At 65.2% G+C, this 21,252-nt stretch overlaps 1 protein-coding gene across 3 annotated transcripts in view; it reads left to right on the top strand.

The window, feature by feature from the left end:
* The window catches only part of CACNA2D2 (calcium voltage-gated channel auxiliary subunit alpha2delta 2), a 223,486-nt gene extending 202,528 nt beyond the window's left edge, over positions 1-20,958 (top strand). The window contains exons 9-40 of one of the 3 annotated variants that reach the window (XR_012765226.1): positions 17-67; positions 240-339; positions 1,177-1,335; positions 1,839-1,946; positions 2,674-2,752; positions 2,950-2,999; positions 4,758-4,847; positions 5,055-5,123; positions 5,557-5,631; positions 6,097-6,171; positions 6,338-6,409; positions 6,726-6,797; positions 6,968-7,029; positions 8,599-8,675; positions 9,875-9,895; positions 12,233-12,293; positions 14,548-14,645; positions 14,855-14,945; positions 15,083-15,145; positions 15,266-15,369; positions 15,455-15,553; positions 15,649-15,743; positions 16,033-16,080; positions 16,440-16,511; positions 16,679-16,831; positions 16,950-17,002; positions 17,108-17,163; positions 17,266-17,389; positions 17,933-18,042; positions 18,255-18,343; positions 18,980-19,578; positions 19,781-20,958. Coding sequence is in view for 2 of the 3 variants with exons in the window: in XM_075432527.1 (XP_075288642.1) it covers positions 17-67; positions 240-339; positions 1,177-1,335; positions 1,839-1,946; positions 2,674-2,752; positions 2,950-2,999; positions 4,758-4,847; positions 5,055-5,123; positions 5,557-5,631; positions 6,097-6,171; positions 6,338-6,409; positions 6,726-6,797; positions 6,968-7,029; positions 8,599-8,675; positions 9,875-9,895; positions 12,233-12,293; positions 14,548-14,645; positions 14,855-14,945; positions 15,083-15,145; positions 15,266-15,369; positions 15,455-15,553; positions 15,649-15,743; positions 16,033-16,080; positions 16,440-16,511; positions 16,679-16,831; positions 16,950-17,002; positions 17,108-17,163; positions 17,266-17,389; positions 17,933-18,042; positions 18,255-18,343; positions 18,980-19,108 (2,605 nt within the window). In the remaining variant the exon portion in view is untranslated. Of the gene's footprint in view, positions 1-16; positions 68-239; positions 340-1,176; positions 1,336-1,838; positions 1,947-2,673; positions 2,753-2,949; positions 3,000-4,757; positions 4,848-5,054; positions 5,124-5,556; positions 5,632-6,096; positions 6,172-6,337; positions 6,410-6,725; positions 6,798-6,967; positions 7,030-8,598; positions 8,676-9,874; positions 9,896-12,232; positions 12,294-14,547; positions 14,646-14,854; positions 14,946-15,082; positions 15,146-15,265; positions 15,370-15,454; positions 15,554-15,648; positions 15,744-16,032; positions 16,081-16,439; positions 16,512-16,678; positions 16,832-16,949; positions 17,003-17,107; positions 17,164-17,265; positions 17,390-17,932; positions 18,043-18,254; positions 18,344-18,979 lie in introns of all 3 variants that reach the window. The other 2 variants (XM_075432527.1, XM_075432528.1) reach the window with 2 other exon arrangements.
* Positions 20,959-21,252: the final 294 nt, after the last annotated feature.

Here is a 21,252-nt window from a genome sequence, read left to right as displayed (position 1 = left end):
CGTCTGCGTCCCGCAGGTACATCCAAGGCGCCTCCTCCCCGAAGGACATGGTCATCATCGTGGACGTGTGAGTATGCGGGTGGGGGCCGAGGCTGGGCTGAGCCAGGCCAGCACGGTGGCACAGCTCCCTGGGGGTGCCACTGTCCCGCCGGTGGCCCCGGAGAAGCCGTGTGGGACAGTGCTGGCGGGGACCCCGTTGCCCCCTCGCTGCTAACCCCAGCACCCCTCTCTCCTCCCAGGAGCGGCAGCGTGAGCGGCCTCACCCTCAAGCTGATGAAGACCTCGGTCTATGAGATGCTGGACACCCTCTCAGACGATGACTACGTCAACGTGGCCTCGGTGAGTGCAGCAGGGTGGGTGGCATGGCTGTACCCCTGGGCAGTGCCCAAATCCCCACCACAGGAGCCCTCTGCCCCCTGACCCGCCCAGCCAGGAGCTCTGCACAGCGAGAAATGCCATTTTTTTCCTGCTTAACCAACCACCTGCACATGAGAATGGAAATGGCTGCTCGGGGCTCGGCTTTGCGTGGTGGTGAATGAAAGCTGCCCTCATCACGGGGCGTTTGGCAGAGATGCTCCCGGGGCGATCCCACCCAGCCACCTCCTGTCTGTCACCAACTAGTGACATCATGCCCCCCCGCGGCGATGCCACCAGCCCCTGACCTCATGCAGCACGGTGGCTGTGCCGCCTCAACTGTGCGTCGCTGGGCAGCCAGCCCACACCAGCCCTCCCCTGTCTGGCCGTGAGCGCGCCGGCGCTAATTAACGTGTCTGGCCCGGCTCCGTTAGCTGGATCGCTGCTCCCCTAATGAATGGGCCCTGTGGCCAGCAAATGAAGCCGTGAGCGAGAGGCAGCACCTGCTCCTGCTGCCGGCACGGCACGGCACAGCGCGGCACGGCACGGCACGCCTGCTTGCGTGTCCCGGGGTGCTGCAGAGGCGAGAGTGCCGACAAGCCCTGCACCGGCAGGACCCGCTGCCAGCACCCACTCCGGGTGGCTCCGTGCTGGATTTGGCCCAGGCTAAGCCCCGGTCTCAGTGTTGGCTGTCCCTGGGATGTGGGACACAGGATGCTCCAGCCACCTCCTGCCCGTGGGAGCTGAGCGGTGCCTGCCGGGGGCTGCCTTTGGGTCCCCATCCCCTTGCCGTGACCCGCTCCCCTCCCTTTCACCTCCCAGTTCAACGAGAAGGCGAAACCGGTGTCGTGCTTCAAGCACCTGGTGCAGGCCAACATCCGGAACAAGAAGGTCTTCAAGGAGGACGTGCAGGGGATGGTGGCCAAGGGCACGACCGACTACAAAGCTGGCTTTGAGTACGCCTTCGACCAGCTGCAGAACGTGAGCTGGGGGCCGGGCTGTGGGCTGGGGTGGGCACAGTGCACCCGTGGGTGCTGGGGGAAATGGGAGAGCTCTGAGGAACCAGGCTGCTGCCCCACGCCTGGGGCTTTGGTGTGCAGAGAGCTCCTTGTCTGTCTCTGCAGCTCTGGGGGGGGACACCTTACCCCTGGCGTGCGGTAGCCAAGGTTTTGCTGGAGCCGCTGCCCCTCTGGGTTATTAGAAGTCAGCAGGGCTGGGCGGAGGGGGCTGGATCCAGGCAGACACCATGCCGGAGGCAAAATCAAGATGAACGGTGCTATTAGGTGCGGAGCGGCAATAGCCACAACATCACTTCCAAGCAGACAGCGTCCCTCCCCCTGCCCGTTCAGCCCGGCCGCTCTCACCCCAGAGAAACAGGCAGGGGGAGGAGATGGGTCAGGGCCAGCCCTCCTGGCCGCATCCAGCCCCACGCCCCGCACCCTCGCTCCGGGTCCGGCCTCACGCGCCGCCTTTCTGCCCCGCAGTCCAACATCACGCGTGCCAACTGCAACAAGATGATCATGATGTTCACGGACGGCGGCGAGGACCGGGTGCAGGACGTCTTTGAGAAGTACAACTGGCCCAATAAGACGGTGAGGGGCTGTGGGGCTGTGTGCTGGGCTGGGGCTGCTTGCCGGGGAGGGAGACGGCTGCTCCAGCTCCATTGCTGGCTTCCGCCTCGTTTGCTGTGAGCAAGATCACCATCTTGTCTCCCCAACAGCCTGCTTCTGCGCCAAGACGCTGCCCTGGTGATGGGGCGGCTGATGCGCTGGTGCTGTGCATCGCCGGCTCCCACCCTGGCGTGGGGAGGCTCGGGACCAGGTGCCCCGCGGGTTGCCAGGGAGGGACGGGGCTGGCAGGGCCCCATGAGAGCCTGCCCTGCGGGCAGCACACACCAGGCATGGGGACAGGCTGCTTGCAGGCGGGAGGGTCCCTATCACCCCCCAGCTCCCCAGGACCTGGGGTGGGGGGATCCTGGGCCATGCAGGACCCTCGGAGACGACAGACCCCTCCTGTCTGTGCAGTGATGCCCCAGCACCAGGACCTCTGGTCCTGCCAGGGTGGGTGCCTTCGGCTGGTGGGGGACAGAGCTGGCCAGCTCCGGGCAGGGAGAGAGGGGGTCCCCTCCTGCCTGCCAGCACAGCCAGTGTTTGCAGAAGCCGCCTTCTGCCTTCCTGCTCTTGGCCACCGGCAGCACGGTCTGTGTGGCCAAGGGCGATGCCACTCCGTCCCCGGGGAGGTTGCCGTCAGCCAGGAACACCCTAATGTGGGAGACTGGGGTGCCCCGGGGACAGTCCTCACCACCGCGCTCTGCTGCAGGTGCGGGTCTTCACCTTCTCCGTCGGGCAGCACAACTACGACGTGACCCCGCTGCAGTGGATGGCCTGCGCCAACAAAGGTGAGCAGGGCTGGCACCCAGCGGGCGCGGGCAGCTGCAGGGTACTGGGCTCACCCCTCGCACTGGGGCTGGTACCAGTACTCCGGTGCGTGCTGCTGCCAGCAAGGCGCTGGCTGCAACCCTGGAGGGCTGGACAGACGGACTGCCGGACAGGCGGCCAGCCAGCTCTCCAGCTGCCTTTCTCTTTCTTTCCCAAGGTTACTACTTCGAAATCCCCTCCATTGGCGCCATCCGTATCAACACGCAGGTAAGGGACGGTGCCAGCAGGCAGGGTGCTGGCAGGCAGGCAGGATGCCAGCAGGCAGAGTGCAGGCAGGCAGACAGGCAGGGTGCTGGCAGGCAGGGTGCCAGCAGGCAGGGTACTGGCAGGCAGACAGGCAGGGTGTGGGCAGGCAGGCAGGATGCCGGCAGGCAGGCAGGGTGCTGGGCAGGCAGGCAGGATGCCAGCAGGCAGGCAGGGTGCTGGCAGGCAGGGTGCAGGCAGGCAGACAGGCAGGGTGCAGACAGGCAGGCAGGATGCCAGTGGGCAGGGTGCTGGCAGGCAGGCAGGGTGCTGGCAGGCAGGGTGCAGGCAGGCAGGCAGGCAGGGTGCTGGCAGGCAGGGTGCAGGCAGGCAGGCAGGGTGCCAGTGGGCAGGGTGCCAGCAGGCAGGCAGGCAGGCAGAGCTGCCCTCCCGGGGTGCCCTGCCTGGGGACGCGGTCAGGCAGCCCCAGCGCCGCTGCAGAGTGCCCAAAGGCTGGCAGCAAGCGTGGCAGCAAGCCAGGAGCTGAGCCAAGCCCGCATCCAGGCCTCACGCTATTGAAATAAGTAATTCATCTTCCGCAGCTCCCCATGGACCTGCTGCCTTTTGTGTGACTAATTATGAAACATCAAGCGTTAATCAGCACAGAGCAGAGCCAGGCGCAGGCAGGGAGCAAGCGCAGGCAGGGAGGGAGCGAGCACAGGCGGAGAGCAAGCGCAGGCAGGGCAGCCCCAGCAGAGCCACCTGTGTCCACCCCACACCCCGTCCCCTTGCCCCTTTCTTTATGGGATGCAAACGGTGCCATGGTGGGCAGGTGATGGGGGGTCCCTGAGCGGGGCAGCCCCTCGGGGCAGGGCTGGCATCGTGGCACAGGGGCTGCCCCCTCGCGCAGAGGCCTGCCTTGGCAAGGTGAGCGGGGATAAGGGAGACTTGCCCCAGAGAAGATCCCAAGAGGGCAGTGGTGGCAGCCAGGGAGACAGCAGCGACGTAGTCCAGGCATGACAGAGCAAGGAGTACTGAGGGCTGGAGCACCTCTCCTACGAGGATAGGCTGAGGGAGCTGGGGCTGTTCAGCCTGGAGAAGAGAAGGCTCTGGGGTGACCTTAGAGCAGCCTGCCAGTACCTGAAGGGGCCTACAGGAAGGATGGAGAGGGGCTTTTCACAAGGGTGTGTAGTGATAGGACAAGGGGGAATGGCTGTAAACTAAAAGAGGGCAGATTTAGATTAGATATTAGGAAGAAATTCTTCACCATCAGGGTGGTGAAACACTGGAACAGGTTGCCCAGAGGAGCTGTGTCTGCCCCCTCCCTGGCAGTGTTCAAGGCCAGGTTGGATGGAGCTCTGAGCACCCTGGTCTGGTGGAAGATGTCCCTGCTCATGGCAGGGGGGCTGGAACCAGATGATCTTCAAGGTCCCTTCCAACCCAAACCATTCTATGATTCTAAGCCCAGCCCTGGGGATGGCTGGGAGCTCGGGGGCTCTGGCTGGCGCTGCCTGGGGAGTCCCTGCCCTGCCCGGGCACTGCCAATGGCGAGCAGCACCTCGTTTGCATCTCGGCAGGCCCGTTTGGTTCCAAGCTGGAGCCATTGCCCTGGGTCTGGTAGCTGCCAAGCCCCCACCCTAGCTCAGCCTGCAGCTGGAAGCTGGCACCAAGCACCCCATTAATGATCCCTGGGGTGTGCGTGGCGACAGGGGTGTCACCAGTTTGGAGCAGGGAGGCATCTGGCTCCCATGTCATGCTTTCCCCCGCCCTGTGTCCCTGCAGGAGTACCTGGATGTGCTGGGCAGACCCATGGTCCTGGCTGGGAACCGAGCCAAGCAGGTTCAGTGGACCAACGTCTACCAGGATGCCCTGGTAAGGACCCCCAGACCTGGGGTGTGAGTGGGGACACTGTCCCTGGGGTCCCACACAGCCCTGGGGTGCTGGTGGGGACCCCCAGCCCTAGGGTCCCACACAGCACATGCCCCCATCTCCCTTGCTGGGGGGTGACCCCCTTCTGCTGCCCACCCCCAGCCCTGGGGCCGGCAAGGGGCCATGGGACACCCTCCTGTGCTCGTGCAGGGGCTGGGCCTGGTGGTGACGGGCACGCTGCCGGTGTTCAACCTGACGGAGGACAGCAGTGACAGGAAGGTAGGAGACTGTGGCTGCCACCGCCCTGGCTGCACTGGGACCCCCAGTGTGGGGGGCACGGCGGGGTGGGGAGGGTTCCCTGATGCTGGGTGCATGGCTGCAGGGGGTACATCAGCACCCTGGGGCTCTGCCTGCTCTGCATCCGCTCCCGGAGGTGAGACCAGGGGTGACTGCCATCCCCACAACGGCCTTGGCCAGCCCTCCTGGTTCAGTGGGGTCAGCTGGCAGCTGCAAGTCCCTGAGGGGTGCAGTGTCCCATGGAGGGCTGCCAGGGGGGTGGCATGTCCTACCCTGTGCCCCTGCTGTGTCCAGATCCAACCCACACATCCCTGGAGGGAGAAGCAGTCCACCCCCGTGTTTCCCCGTCCCCGTGCTGGCGGTGGCGGGTGACAGCCCTGCTCCCACCCGCCTCCCTCCCTGCACTTCCTTCCAGAACCAGCTCATCCTGGGTGTGATGGGGATCGACGTGGCTCTCAACGACATCAAGAGGCTGACACCGCGATACAACGTGCGTGGGGGCCCCTTCCCCTCCGTCCCTGCCCTGCGCTGCCCGAGCCCGGCGTGGGAGCGCGCTGCGGGGAGCCCCAGGCTGCACCCCCCAGCACCGCGCGGCACCTCCAGCAGCGCTGGCGGCAGCAGGGTGCAGAGGCCGTGGTTGCAGTCAGGGGCTGGGGCAGGGAGGCGGGCAGGGATCAGAGCTGGGTGATGCTCTGGGACCCGGAGCAGAGCCAAAACCCTTGCAGGGTCAGCGGGGAATAAACCCTGCCAGCCTGGGGAAAAGGGCAGCAGGCAAAATCCAGAGGCAGGGTGAGAGATGCTGTTGGCCTGAGAGTAGAAAAAGAAGGACAGAAAAGTCTGAGCCCTGGGGCTGGCACGGGGCGAGCTCTGCCTGCAGAGGTGAGGGTGGTCACACGGGCACGGCACGCCGCAGAGCCGCCTGGCCGGCCTCATCCCTCCTCTGGTCCTCCCGCAGCTGGGGGCAAACGGTTACGTCTTCGCCATCGACCTGAACGGCTACGTCCTGCTGCACCCCAACCTGCAGCCCCAGGTGAGGAGGGGCCCGTCGGGCAGCAGCGGGGGGTTAGCCAGGCCCCGTGGGGCACGCGGCTTCCCAGGCTCGTTAGGAGCTAATTGTGGGAAATGTGATGAGTCTGGACTCGGCAGCGGCTGCGGGAGCCCTGAGCCCTCCCCTGGTGCTCCCTTTCTGCCTGCAGATCATCAATTTCCGCGAGCCGGTGACTCTGGACTTCCTGGACGCTGAACTGGAGGATGAGAACAAGGAGGAGGTGGGCAGACCCGGGGGCAGCTTTCGGGGTACAGGCTGGCCCCCTCTTATCTGCAGTTGCAAAGGAGGACGCTGAGCCCCTCCAGCCTGCCCTGGGGAGCACGTTGTCCCCAGGCCCTGGCACAGCTCCTGTGGGGCCACAGTGAGGATGGGAGCTGGGCCACTGTCCCCTGGGTGCCACCATGATGAGCTCCCCTAGGCTGCCCACCCCTCGGCCCTGCACCCCGCGGGTCCCCAGTGCCACCGTGCTGGGATGGGTGCCCACGGACATGTGGCCTGGTTCTGTGGCCCTCAGTCCCCTCCTCCATGTCCCCCAGATCCGGAGAAGCATGATTGATGGGAATGACGGGCAGAGGTTCATCAAGACCCTCATCAAGTCCCTGGATGAGGTAACAATGCAGGGGAAGGGGCCAAAACTGCCGCTGTGCTGAGTACCCAGCCCCTGCGGCGGGCAGCAAGGGGCTGTGTCTGGCACCGGGCTCGGAGCCGGGGTCCTGTGCCACCGCGCTGGCTGGGTCCTGGCACCACGGAGGCCTGACTGGCTCCCTCTGACCCGCAGCAATACATCGACGAGGTGTTCAGGACCTACACGTGGGCCCCCATCAAAAGCACCAACTACAGGTGAGCGGCGCTGCCAGTGCACCCCATTCGCTCGGCATCATCCGGAACCCCACCAGCACAGGGCCACCGTCGCGTGCCTGCAGCTCCGGAGGTCCCCAAGGCCACCAGGAACACATCCCGCAGGCTGCGGGGTTGCAGACGTGCCAGCAAATCCTTGCACGTAGCCAGTGATGCTCTAATGGGCACTCCCGAAGGTGCCGGGCCACCGTCCCCAGGGCTCGCGACGGGCGCTGCAGGGCTGGTGTGCAGGGTGCCGGGGAAGGGACACTTCTGCCACCTCTCCCTGCGCAGCCAGGGGCTCGCGGAGGTCTGCCTGCGCCGGGGTGGGTGGCAGCGACGCGCGCCCACCCTGCAGCACAGGCAGCGGCTTCGGAGGCAGAGGAGAGAAAAGCTCCCCTCTGCGTTTATCACCCAGTTTACACTGGTTTGGACCAGCAGATGTGTGACAAGGACCCTGGCATCATCATGTCTGTGCTGTCCAATTCATGCTGCCTTCATCCTGTGAGGAGCCGTGTGGTCCTCCTGCCACCCAGTGTACCCTCCTCCTCCTCCTCCTCACCACCCAGCTCGGGAGGGGCTGGCAAGGGTCACAGCCATGTCCCCCACGCAGCCCTGGTCCTGTTCCCCATGGTGGCTCCCCTCCGGAGCCAAGCAGCACTGTCGAGGAGGGGACAGTGACATGAGGTGACACAGCTGTGGCCAGGACTGCGGGTTGATCTGTTGGCCGAACGGTGCTGTCTCGGGGGTTCCTTGGGACACCGTCAGCACAGGGTGCCACCAGCACTGAGCAGAAAACAGTCACCAGCCTCCTGTGGAAGACTGGTGCATCCCTCTCCTTCCTGGCTCACCAGTAGCCGGTGCCTGTGTAATGGTTGTCTTCGGTCTCTCCTCGCTGGGAAGGTTTTGTCCCTGCTTTCGAGGGCTGCGTCTCTTCCCGCCTGTCTCCCGTACAGGGATGTCACGTCCCTCCTGCGTGTGCATCTCCCTTGGTTCCCAGGCGGGCGCGTCCTGCCCAGCTCAGCCCTGGCTGGACAGGTTTGCCACCTCCTGTGCTTGGGGGTGCCCCCGGGATGACCCTAGGTGACACCAGGATCGCGCTGGGTACCCTGGGGACAACCCTGGATGCCACCAGGATGGCCCTACATGGCCCTGGGTGCACTGGGGACAAACATGGGTGCCCCAGGATGGCCCTAGATGCTCTGAGGATGGCCTTGGGTGCCATCAGGATGGTCCTGGGTGCTCCGAGGGGGTGCTCTGAGAATAGTCCTGGGTGCCACCAGGTTGACACTGGGTGCTCTGGGCACAACCCTGGCTGCTCTGGAGATGACACTGGATGCCCCAGCATGACCCCGGGTGCTCTGGGGCAACCCTGGGAGTCCCCAGGAGATCCCTGGACTCAGTCCCTGGAGAGGAGGACACGGCAGGGTGTGCAGGAGGCCAGCAAGGCTGCTGCCTGCCATCACCCGGGGCTGGGTGCTGCCAGGGGGGGCAGGCAGGGGCTGGGGGCCGGCCAAGGGCTCTGGGTGGGTGTAAAGCCTTACACCGGCTGTCTGCTGTCCCCCTCCGCAGCCTGGGGCTGGTTCTGCCGCCCTACAGCACCTACTACATCCAGGCCAACCTCAGTGACCAGATCCTGCAAGTGAAGTGTAAGTAGCCCCTGGCTTTCCCCGCCGCCCTCTCGCACGCCCGCTCGCCCCCACGCCGGCCCGCGGCTGTCGGGGGGTGAAACACGAAGCAAAAACTTGCGAAAAGAGATAGGGATCACTATGAGAGGCCAAAAAAAAAAAGAAAAAATTGAAAATAAGTGAGGTGTGAGTAGAGGTGAACGCACAGAGGGAAAGCGAGCTGCCTGCCTGGGGTGCCCCGGGGTGCCAGGGTTTGGTCCTTACGCTTTGCACCCCAAAACCCGAGCCCCGGGCTGCAGGCAGGCGCTGCCTGTTCCCCTCCTGGGGACGAGGGATGACGCTGGAGCAGCCAGTTGATTTGCAAGCCTGGGAAAGTTTGCATGGATCTCTTTTGTTTCCTTTGGTTTATTACGATTCTTTGGTTTTGGTTTAAGCCATTTATTCTTCTTTTTATGAGTTCGGTTTCGGTTGGTTTTGGTTTTCATTTGGAATTAATCTGTGTACGTGTGTGTTAGCCTGGCCCCCCCCTTCTCTCTCTTTCTCTCTCCCCCTGACCCCCAAGCCTTTTTCCCACCACAGGTCCACGCTGCTCCCGGGGACCCTCTCCCCCGTGGGAGAACCGGACCCTTCCCCTCTCCCCTCCGGTTCCCCCTGTTTCTCCCCCTCGGCCGCCCCGGCGGCTGGACCCCAGCCCTGCTCCGGATCCGGCCCCCGCCACCCCCGCCATCCATCGGCAGGAGCCCTGTGTCCCCGCGGGGACGAGGCCCGGCCGTCCCCGTCCCCGGGAGGGGGGACCCCCGTCCTCCCCGGCTCTGCCCGCTGTGCCGTGCATGCCCCCTGACTCAGAGAGGACATTTCAATATCAAGACTGTTGCAACTGTTTGCTACTGACTCTCATTTTCCTTTCGAGTATTGAATATATCTATATATATTTCTCTAGTTATATCTTTGCATTCTTTTTTTATTCTTATTTCACCGTGGCCTTTTCTTTTCCTTTTGTTACTGGGTTTTTTCTTTCTTTTTCTTCTTTTTCATGTCGTTTTTTGCAAGAGGTTTCCTTTTGGTATGATTATGATACACAATATTTTTATTCAAACGGCGATTGAATAAAATATTGTTTGTGCCCCCCTTCCCCCTTTCCACCCAACCCCCTTTTTTTTTGTTTGTTGTTTTTTTGTTTGTTGTTTTTCTTGCTTTCTCTCTATGGTGGATTCACACAGTACCAAACATCAAAATGAAGGGCAAGTATTTTCAGTCTCAGACCACTCACCTTCACCACCCTGTCCCCTGCCCCGTGTCCAGTCCCCCCCAGCCCCCCTGCTTGCCCATCTCCCTGCCCGTTTGCCACGCCGAACCTGCAAACCGCCACCGACTCGCCCTTCCTCCTCCTCCTCCTCCTCCTCGACCTCTCCTCCAGTTCCCCCTTTATTTGAAAGCAACATGTCTTGTTCTGTCCATGAGAGCTTTGTCACGACGATCCCCCACTCCCTCCCCACGCATCACTCCCAAACCCGGTTTGATATCGTTCAAGAGCCGATCTCGTATGAAACTCTGCCGTTTTCGATCCACGAGGTTTTTCGTAGCTAGTTTGATACCCCGCTCTTCCTCCCCACCCCCCCCCCTTCCTTTGTTCCTCTCCCCCCGCTCGCCCTCCTCCGGCTCCTTCTCCCCTCGGTCCCAGCTCCTCCGCTTCCTCCCTCCCCAAGACAACTCAACCTGAAGGGATAGGGCTGTGCAGGGAGCGGGGGGCTGCGGGGTGGGCGCCCAGAGGTGGCGGGGACGGAAGGCGGGTGGGCGACCCAGGCCTCTGCTGCCATGCCCCGCTGGGACAGGCTTTTTTGGGGAAGGTCCCCAAGCAGAAACCCCTCGGCGGAGGTGGGGATGGAGCCCCCTGGGGTGATGCCACCCCGCTGCTTGGGGGACGGCGAGCAGCCCTGCGGGGACGGGGGCTGGCCGAGCCCCGGGGTGCCACGCTGCCTGTCCCCACGGCTTCTCGGTGGCCGTCCCCGCTGCCCCGGTGCCCAGCATGGCATGAAGCCCCTGGCAGCTGCAGCATCCCGGCACCGTCCGTGTGCCCGGGAGCAGCCGAGTTCGAGCCCCACGTCCCACCGAGGCAGGCGAGGGGTGCTGGGGCCGGTACTCTCCCCTGCAGCAGAGCGGGACGTCGCCCGTGCGACCCAGGGCAGAATTTGGCCCACATCCCCGCAATGCCCGGCCACTCACCAGATCAGAAGGGGCCCTGTGGGGCCAGACCCACAGCTCCCACCAGCCCCACGGCTGGCCAGCGGTGCCCACGGTGGGCCAAGCATGCGCGGTCCCGGGGTCCCCGCCGCCACGCTCCTACATGGCACCCGGCACGCGGCGCCCGCCGGCAGCCTGCCCGGCAGCACCCGCTCCCGCAGGGGCAGGGGGGCGGCTGCGGGGGCACGGCAGCGCAGGGGGGATGGGGGGACGGGGCAGGCAGGCAGGACAGCGGGGAGGTGGAAGTGTCACCCTCAGCCCTGTTCTATCAGCTTTGAGTTGCCTCCTCCCGGCGCCCCTGCGATGGCAATGCTGATGGACCAAGTAGGAGTGTTTTGTACTCCTCTCCTCCTCCTCCTCCTCCTCCTCCTCCTCCTCCTCCTCCTCCTCCTTTTCCTCTTCCTCTTCCTCTTCCTCTCATTGGCTTGTACCCAGCCCCTGCCTACAGCCCTCGGAGAGCAACAGTCCAACCTCTGGCTGTGCCGTGCAATGCACGGGGGGCCGGCGGGAGGGCAAGGGGGTGGCGGTGCCTGCCGGGGGGCCGGCAGCCCCGGGTGTCCCACAGCACCCCCACACGCACCCCCTAACCCGGCTGAACCCCGCATCCACCACCCCTCTGCCAGGGGGGGTCCCCGAGAGGCACCCCAGACCTTGCCGGGGGCCGTGACCCCCGCCTTCAGGCAGAGCGAGGTGCCAGGCCGGCGGGTGAGCGTGGGCCCCATCCCCGTCGGGGTCCCACCGCCGCGGGGAGGGAGGGGGCCGGCGGCAGAGCCCGGCAGCACATTGCACGGCACGGGGCTGGGCGGGCAGCCTCTGGTTGGACTGTCCTCAGCAAGGTTCCCCGTTTGGCCATGTCGATGCCTGAAAACTCCTTTTTTTCTTTTCCTCCCCAACAACCAAGTGTTTTGGTGACCCTCCGGCCAGGAGCGCAGCATGCGGTTCCCTGCCCTCGCCCACCACCCCCTCCCCGAGAGAGAGACGCCCCCCCGCCCTCCCGAACATGCATATATATACATGTGCGCGCATATATATATGTGTGTGTGTCTCTGTGTGTCCCTGCGTACACGCCACCGGCCGCGCGTACGCAACCACCTGCAGCCCGCGACCGAGTAAATTCGAGCCGACATGGGCAAACCTCTCCCGATTTGGCTATAACTTCCCTTCCCGTGCGGTGCCAGCGACAGCAGAACGGCCTTTTCCTTCCTCTCTTGTTACCAAGAGCAGCAAATGCCTCTTTTTTTGTTCCCTCCCCTCTCTCTCTGTCCGTCTCTCTCCCTCCTGGCCCCCGGCGTCCCCGTCCCCGCTCCCCGCCGGATAACCTTCCCTTTCTGTTGCAGATTTTGAATACCTGCTGCCCAACAGCTTTGAGTCGGAGGGACATGTGTTCATTGCTCCCAGGTAGCTTTGCGTGTGCGCTTGCCGAGGTGTGCATCCGCCCCGGCCCCCGCTGCCGAACTCCCCCATCGCCCCCCATCCCCGCCTCATCGTGCCTCGTCCCCCCCTCCCCGTCCCCTGTCGCTGTGTGTGTCGTGTGCCCGCTCGGTCAAGGAGGGCTGCCGCCGGGACCCCGGCCCCGCTCCGCCACCCGGTTACATCCAGCACAGTATATATGCACCCGGTACGGCCCGACCTCTGCGCGTGCATATATAGGTATAGTTTCTGAAAATCCCCCCGCCGAGCGAGGGGCCGGCGGTGGCATCATACAGTCGCGCTGGTCGCGGGGCATAGGGAGGAGGAAGGGTAGGTTTTGGCTCGAGTACGGGATGCCCGGGGGTTTGGGGAAGCTGCCGGCCGCGGGCTGTGGACAGGGACATGAGTACAGTGTAGTGGCCCCCGGACAGACAGATGTGTCCCCTCCCCAGGATGTGCCACCCACTCTTGTCACCGAGTGGGGATGAGGGTGTTCGGGGAGCCCCGCGGCGCTGTCGGCACCCTGCCCTTCGCACTGTTGCAGTGCAACCCCTGACCAGCCCTAATTAGCATTACCGGCTAATCACCTGTCACTTACACGTCAGTATAACAACGAAACAACCCGTTAGTAGACGCTTCATCGTTGCAGTGCCTGGGGACCGCAGCAGGTCGAGGCTACCGCTACCCGCCCTGCCTACAGCAGCCTCGCTCACTCACACTGATTCTGGGCAAACCAGCCCAAAACGTGCTCTAAACTGTGCAGCCCCGGCTTGTCGGGGGGCACTTGGTCACCGGGCGATGCCCGGGGCAGTGGGGTCGAGGTCCGGGAAATGTGGGAGGCAAAGCAGAGGGTTAAAGTTATTAAAATTATATATTAATGTTTTTAAAAAGTTGGCAGGGGACTGCGCTAAGGGAATAGATCTGGAGGCGATGCCTGACCCGAGGCCCCGGGAGTGGGTCTGCCCCCGACTGCCCCGCTCAGGCTGCGGCCGTGGGGTCGCGTCCAGCGTGGGGCTCCGCGGCCGGGGCAGAGGGAGAGAAAAGCAGGTTTTGAGATTCAGGGCGAGCCGTTCAGTGTCCCCAGAGCGGCTCTGTGGGCACCCTCCCTGCGGCGGGTGCCAGCCCGGCGCGAGCGGGCGACGAGGACAAGCAGTGTGCCAGGAAGGGCGCCCGGCACCCAGGGCGACTGTATGATCTGCCGTCGGCGCTGCCGTGCCCACGGGCCGCTGGAAATTTTCAGAAACCGTATATCCCCCGTCCCCCGTGGGTGTGTGAGTAGCTGTATCTGTGCGTGTCGGTGTAGATATTTAGGTGGCTGCTCCCCCCAAGCGGGGGGCGGGGGGCCCCAGCTGTTTTGGCTGCCCCATGGGCACGCTCCCCGCCACCCTCTGCTCTTGGCGAGGTGTTTGGCAGAGTCGGGAGCTCGGCAAAGGGGACACGAGCAGGGGGAGCACCGAGCCCCCCCGGCGCTGCCGGCAGCCGCAGGGCTGGGGCTGGGAGGCTCTCGGCACCCGAGGGTGGCACTAACCCCTGCCCTCTCGTTAGAGCCGCACGGTGACCCGGTGGGGTTACGGCTGTCCCCGGCATCGGCAGGGCCGGGGCTTGGCACACCGGGTGGTCCCAGGCCAGAACGGGGACACAGCTGCCCCCACGGCACCCATCCCAGGAGGGGCTCGGGGCCAGCCATGCCCACGGGCGAGCGCTTGCCCCCGCCGGCCTCCCCCAGCACGTAGCCGTCCACGCAAAGGGCACCAGTACAGCTGCCGAGCGCCGGCGTGCTGCCGCCGGCACAGCAGAGCCCCCTGCCACCCCCAGCTCCCTGGGTGCCACAGGGTGGGCCCCGCAGGTAAGTACGGTGGCGGAGGCGCCCAGTCCCACCAGTAGCCCCACCAGTATGGGGAGAGCCAGGCTCAGGGCTGTGCCGCTCTGGGCAGACTGGGACCCATCACGCCTGGCCCTGGCAGAGGTGGTGGCACCTTGGTGCCCGTGGCAGTGACAGAGCCGGTGGCCGGTGTGACGGTGCTGCGGGCTGCGGAGGGCTGGGGGCTGCCCGGAGATGCCCACAGCCGGCTGCCCCGGCGGGGTGACACTCGTGGGAGCGGTGGCACGTCACCACCGTCGTGTCCCCTGGCAAGCCCGGGTGCTGGCAGCACGGCCGGTGCCTGCCCTGCCGTCCCCGGAGGAGAACTGACCTTGCCTTTTCCATCCTGGTGAACGACAAACCTTGTCCCCCAAACCCCAGAGAGTATTGCAAAGACCTCGACTTGTCGGATAACAACACCGAGTTCCTGGAAAACTTTATTGCCCTCATGGAAAAGGTGACCCCAGACTCCAAGCAGTGTGAGTAGCCGGGGGTGGCTGGGGAGGGGCACTGCAGGGGGGGTTGGGGGGATGGTGGCTTGGGGGGAGATGGGGCAAGGGGTGAACTGTGCGGGGCTGGGGTCTTAGGAGCCACTGCAGAGTGTGTGCCGGTGCTGGGACAGCGTGGGGGGTCATGGGTGGCCCCATGGGACCGGCCCTCACCTCCTCCTCTCCGTCTTCCTCCCAAGGTGACAACTTCCTCCTGCACAACTTGATCCTGGACACGGGCATCACGCAGCAGCTGGTGGAGCGGGTCTGGAAGGACCAGGACCTCAACACGTAGGTGGGGGCGAGGTGGCCCGGGGTGGGCAGCGCTGGCTGGGGACAGAGGGGGATTGGGAGGGGCTGTGGGGACAGGGACGGCGGCAGAGCAAAACCCCGCTGATGCCCGGTGCGCCCGTCCCCTCTCCTTGCAGCTACAGCCTCCTGGCTGTCTTCGCAGCCACGGACGGGGGCATCACCCGTGTGTTCCCCAACAAGTGAGTGTCCGGGGGGTGCGCGTGTGCCAGGCCCCGCGTGGTGACACGTCTGCTCCCATGCGGCCGTCTCCGGTGGGACCAGAGCCGAGTGACAGCCGTGGCCGTGGCTGCTCCCCTCAGGGCTGCGGATGACTGGGAGGAGGAACCGGAGCCCTTCAATGCCAGCTTCTACAGAAGGAGCCTGGACAACAAAGGCTACATCTTCAAGCCACCCTACCGGGACGGTGGGTGCCGGCTGGGGGTGGTGAGGGGTGGCACAGTCTGCCTCTGACCCTGTGTGTCCCCTGATGCCACCCCTGCCCTCTGCAGTCGGCTACCGGGGGCTGGACCTAGAGAACAACACCATCGGGATCCTGGTGAGCACTGCCGTGGAGCTCAGCATCGGGGGCAAGACGCTGAAGCCAGCAGGTAGGCAGGGGGCTGGGCGCCCCGCCACCAGGCTGGGGGGTCCCTGTCCTCCCCGTCGCCGAGCCGGGGCTCACCCTGTCTCCCCACTGCCCCAGTGGTGGGGGTGAAGCTGGACCTGGAGGCCTGGGCCGAGAAGTTCAAAGTGCTGGCGAGCAACCGGACGGACCGCGACCAGCTGGGCGCCCGCCGGGTACGTCCCCGGGGGTCCCGCGGCGCTGGCACGGTGTGGGGATGGGGACAGGGACAGCGAGGGAGCTCTGCTCGCTGGGGACATGGCCAAGGAGCGCTGCTGGGACGCGGTGCCCGTGGCCCCGCTGGGCTGGTGCCTCCAGCACAGCCCTGCCTGCCATCGTGCTTGGGGCTCCTGTCCCCATCTGCCAAGGACACCACCCTGCGTGTCCCCTCCTGGCCAGGAGCACAGCTCGGGGGAGGAGGATGGTCCTGCTGACCTGTCCCTCTGCCCTGGTTTCGGTTGACAGTGCGACCCCTCGACCAGCTGCGAGATGGACTGCGAGGCCAACAACAAGGTGGGTGCTGGGGGGGGGACAGCAGGCAGGGGATGGCTGGGAGGGCTCCCCGTCCCCTCCCCACCCTGCCCGTGCTGTCCAGGCGAGCGTGCCCACCCTGTCCCTGTGCCGCTCCTGGAGTTCGGCCAGCCCCTGACCCCCCTCACAGGAACGAAGCCCTGGGAGTTGCCCCCTGGACCACAGACCCATCCCCAAGGGGGCTGTTAACCCCCCCAGGGTGGGTGGTGGGTCCTGCTCCCTGCACCCAGATGCTGCTGAGCAGCCCCCAGGCTTGGGGACACCGCGCTGTCCCCCCTGCCTGGCTGCCCGTCACCCGCCTGCCCTACCTTGGTGTGAGTGACGCTGCCCTCCTTCTCCAGGACCTCATCTGCGTCCTCATCGATGATGGGGGCTTCCTGGTGCTCTCCAACCAGGAGGACCACTGGTACCAGGTGAGTGGTGGCCACATGGCAGCTCTCCTGGGTGTGAGATGCCACTGGGGAGCTGAGACCTCTGAGCTCATGTCACCTGTGGCGTGCCACAGCCCTGCTCGAGTCTCCGCCGGGGAAGACCCACAGCACGGTGTCATTTGGGTGCAGACTCGGTGTCCCCATTCCAGGTGGGCAAGTTCTTCAGTGAGGTGGACGCCAACCTGATGTCCGCCCTCTACAACAACTCCTTCTACGCCCGCAAGGAGTCCTACGACTTCCAGTCTGTCTGCGCCCCCGAGGCCCAGAGCAACACGGGCGCTGCGCCCCGCAGCGTCTTCGTGGTGAGCACCCATGGCAATGGTGGCTTCCAGGCGGTTTGGGAGCTCGGGGACCCGCGGGGGTGTCCCTAGCACCCTGCACGGGGACCCGCTGGCTCACTGCCCCCCTCTTTGCCCACAGCCCACTGTGGCCGATCTCCTGAACCTCGCCTGGTGGACCTCAGCCGCAGCCTGGTGAGTCCCACCGTGTCCCCTCCCTGGGGGCCGTTTCCATCAGGGGTGACACTGGCACGTCCCCGGGGCTGGGACAGCTGATGCGGCCGGGCTCTCCTTCCCCAGGTCCCTCTTCCAGCAGTTCCTGTATGGCCTCACCTACAGCAGCTGGTTCCAGACGGGTGAGTCCCTGGGAGCCCCGGGCTGCGGGTGGGCAGGGGACGTGGCGGAGACGCGTGGCACAGGGTCCGTGGCCCCTGGCCCATGGCGCTGTGCCGGCACAGAGGAGGTGGTGGGGGACAGCATGGAGGCCAGGGAGACAAGCTGCATCATGAAGCAGACGCAGTACTACTTCAGCACCGTCAACGCCACCTACAACGCCATCATCGACTGTGGCAACTGCTCCAGGTGGGTCCGTCCCCACCGTCCCACCACCAGGGCTGGGCTGGGGACACCCCCCTTGGCTGCCTTTGCCAGGAGCCCTGTGGAGCCACCCGCTGCAGATGGAGATGGGGATGGGGATGGGGATGGGGATGGGGATGGGGATGGGGATGGATGGGAGTGGGGATGGGAGTGGGGATGGGGATGGAGATGGATGAGGATGGGGATAAAGATGGGGATGGGGATGGAGATGGAGGTGGAGATGGAGTTGGAGATGGAGATAGAGATGGAGATGGGGATGGAAATGGATGGGGATGAAGATGGGGATGGCGATGGAGATGGAGGTGGAGATGGAGTTGGAGATGGAGATGGATGCGATGGGGATAAAGATGGGGATGGAGATAGAGATGGAGATGGAGATGGAGATGGATGGGGATGGGGATGGGCATGGGGATGAACACCCTACCAGCTCAGCCTCCCCGGAGCCACTCACCAGCGGGGCTGGCACTGGGGGCCAGGGGGGATCGTGGTGCAAGGTAACCAGTGTCCCCACTGCCATCGTGTCCCCAGGCTCTTCCACGCGCAGAGGCTGGCCAACACCAACCTGCTCTTCGTGGTGGCTGACAAGCCCCTCTGCAGCCAGTGCGAGTCCGTCAAGCTGCTGCAGGCGGAGGTAAGAGGTATCCTTTGGTGGCCCGGCCGTGTCTCACCAGGACGTGGTGGCAGAAGGACGGGGGGACAGGTGGGGGTTTGTGGGGCAGGGGAGCCAGGAGCTGCGGGGTCTGGCGGGGGTGGAGGGAGCCGGCCCATGGCCAGAGGGGCAGGAGGTGGCCTTGGGGTGCCCCACAGGCCCCCACCGCTGTGTCTCCGGTGGTTTCCTTGACGTGCGAAGCCCCCCCGAGGGACCCCAACCAGTGTGAGCTGGTGGACAGGCCGCGCTACCGGAAAGGCCCCCACATCTGCTTCGACTACAATGCAACAGTACGCGGGGTGCAGCGGGGGGCGGGGGGAGCGGGGCCCCGGAGGGGACCCTGGGGGAGGGGTGAGGGCAGTGGGTGCCCCTCGGGGAGTGGAGCAGAGCCAGGGGGGGTCCACAGGGGAGCAGAGCTGCGGGGGTCCCTCCTGGGAGGACTTGGGGCAGGGGGTTCCGCCTGAGAGGGGAGGTGGAGCCTTGGGGGGACCCTGGGGAGCAAAGCTGAGGGGTTCCCCCCGGGGGGTAATGGAGGGGGGAGTGCCCCCTCCCCATGGGGGAGCGGGGCCATGGGCTGTCCCCCTGAGGGGAGCAGAGCCGTGGGGGTATCGCGGGGGAGCAGTGCCATGGGGGGACCCCCCTTATGGGGGTTTGGAGCCATGGGAGGACCTGGGGGGGGGGGCAGGACCCTCAGGGTCCCACCTGAGGGGATATGAACAATGGGGGGCCCCTAGGAGAGTGATGCCATGGGGTGCCCTCCTTGGGGGGCAGTGGGGCCACGGGGATCCCATGGGGAGCAGCACCACGGGGTGCCCCCAGGGAGCAGAGCCATGGGGGTCCCGGGGCAGGAGGCACTGCAGGGGGGCAGCGGGTGCCCCTGCCAGGGCGGTGGGTGCCTAACGGCCCCTCTCCCTGTGCCCCTCCAGGAAGATACCTCAGACTGCGGCCGAGGGGCTTCCTTCGCCCCCTCCCTGGGGGTCCTGCTCTCGCTGCAGCTGCTGCTCCTCTACTCCAGCGCCAGCCGGCACCCGCTGCCCCCAGCCGCCTGCCTTTAGCCCCCCCGGCCGCCCCGCCAGCTCTCTTTCCTTTCAAGCTCCATCTCCATCCCCCTCCCCGGCCCGGTGGAGCAGGAGCGACGTCCACCCCGCCGCCTCGGGGACCCCCACGATGCCGCCCCGCGCTCCCACCGGCCGCAGCCAAAGAAGAGTCGGGGTGCAGGCAGGGGCTCCCCGGCAGAGCAGGGCCCGGGTCGGTGCCCCGGCATCGCGCCCTCCCGGCCGCTCGGACTCGGAAAGTGGCGTCGGCACCCTCCGCCCGCGACCCCCCATCCACCTCGCCTGTTTTTTTAGCCTGAAGATTTTAAACCAGATCTTTCTACATCGAGTTTCCGACATTTTTCGCCTGGAGAACGGCGGTGTTTATTGTCAGCAAGGACACATGGGGGAAAAAAAGAAAAAAAAAGAGGGAAAAAAGGAAAAAAACAAACAAAAAAACCACAAAAAAAGGACTTGCCATGACTGTGCGGGTCAGTATGATTTGCCGCAGCGGGTAGCGGACCCCGGGTGTGCGGGCAGGGGCAGTGGGGCAGCCGGCCGTTGCCCGCGCCGGGGCGGGATGGAGCCCGGGTCCCTGCTCGGGGCTCAGCAGCGCCCGTGCGGCCTTGGGCACAGATATTGGTGTGAAAAAGAGAAAAAAAAGGTGTTTTTTGTTTCTTTTCTGTTCTGCAGATCACTGTGAAATCCTGCCCGCCCCAGCCCCGCGTGCCCCTCCGGCCGCCCTTGCCCTGGCAGCCCCCCTGCCAAAGAGACCGCGCCGGGCGGCGGGACGTGCCGCCTGTCCCAGCGCAGCTGGGCCTCGTGCCGCGCGTCGCCGAGCAGGAGGTGCCACGTGGCCCCGCAGGGGACGTGCCCGGCCGCCATGCCCGTCCTCGGGGTGCCGGCCGCGGCGAGGGGAGCCGCTCCCCGGCTGCTGCTTGGGGCACCCGGTGCTGAGGGGGCCGGGGGTGCCCCTGCGGTGGGGCTGGGGTGACACCGGGGTGCTCGGCCGGGGCATCAACCCCCAGCCAAAACGCAGGGTGCCGGGGAGGCGGATGGAGTGGCTGTGGCACCCCACGACACCCCACTGCTCCCCGGCGCCCCAGCTGGGAGGGGTGCTGTGGGGGCCCGGCACAGGGGCAGGGTGCCCAGCCCTGACCCCCGGGGTGCCACGGGGCGGGGGGTGCCGAGCTCCCCACCGTGCCCCCCACCGCTCCCGGCAGCGCCAGGGATCCCTGCCCAGGCGGGCAGCCCCAGGGACCCTCACCCCTCCGGGGCACCCCGCTCAGAGCCACCCCGTCGATGGCACGACCACCCCGGGAGGGGCTGGGGAGGGCGCCGGGCGCTAGTTAGCGCTGGGGTTAATTAATGGTCATTCTGCTTGTAGCTTTTTCAGTGTGTGTTTGGTTACTGTCTCTGGGACCCGTGTTTGAACAGATGGCTCTGTGTTGCCGGGAGTGTGTGTACTGCTGTAGTCTAGTTAGGTGCTCTGCCAGAAACCCACCACTATACATACCTATAAATATATACATATATAGTCTATTTTAAGTTAAAAACCAAGGAGACGAAGAGGCAACGTGGCCCTGGGCCCCCCCGTCCCACCAGGGTCACATCCTGCCCCATCCCCACCTGGAAGCTTCTCTCTGCTCATTCAAAGGCGTTGGGTTTTTAATTGATTTTCTTTCGTTTATTTTTAATTCCTTTGGGTTTTGTTTTTTTTTTTCTTTTTTGTACAGAAGAGTTGGAAAAACTTCAAAAACCAACAAAAAAGACAATTTGTAAGATATCGTGCGTGTGACTCCTTGTAAAATATTTTCAAATGGTTTATTACAGAGACTCAGTTATTAAATAATGTTCATATTTTCACTTCACAGGCGGTGGCTGCGTCATTGCAGGGCCGGGGGAGGGAGGGGGGCAGGACCCCTGCCAGCGGGGTGCTGCCCGCACCCCTGCCTGCACCTCTGCGCTGGGGCTGGCGGGCAGGGGCACGGGCAGGGACAGAGGCAGGGATGGAGGCAGGGGTGCGGGCAGAGCTGCGGACCCCCGCGCTCTTCCTGGGAGGGGCTGTGGGGCAGCAGGGGCACAGCCCCCCCCCCCCCCCCCGCCACCCCCGTGTCCCCCCTTCCCGCCTTCCCCACATCCCCGCCTCCCCTGTGCCACGCACC

The sequence above is a fragment of the Opisthocomus hoazin genome, chromosome 11 (assembly GCF_030867145.1).
Source record: "Opisthocomus hoazin isolate bOpiHoa1 chromosome 11, bOpiHoa1.hap1, whole genome shotgun sequence".
Taxonomy (NCBI): Eukaryota; Metazoa; Chordata; class Aves; order Opisthocomiformes; family Opisthocomidae; genus Opisthocomus; species Opisthocomus hoazin.
This window is presented reverse-complemented; position numbering and strand designations above follow the sequence as displayed.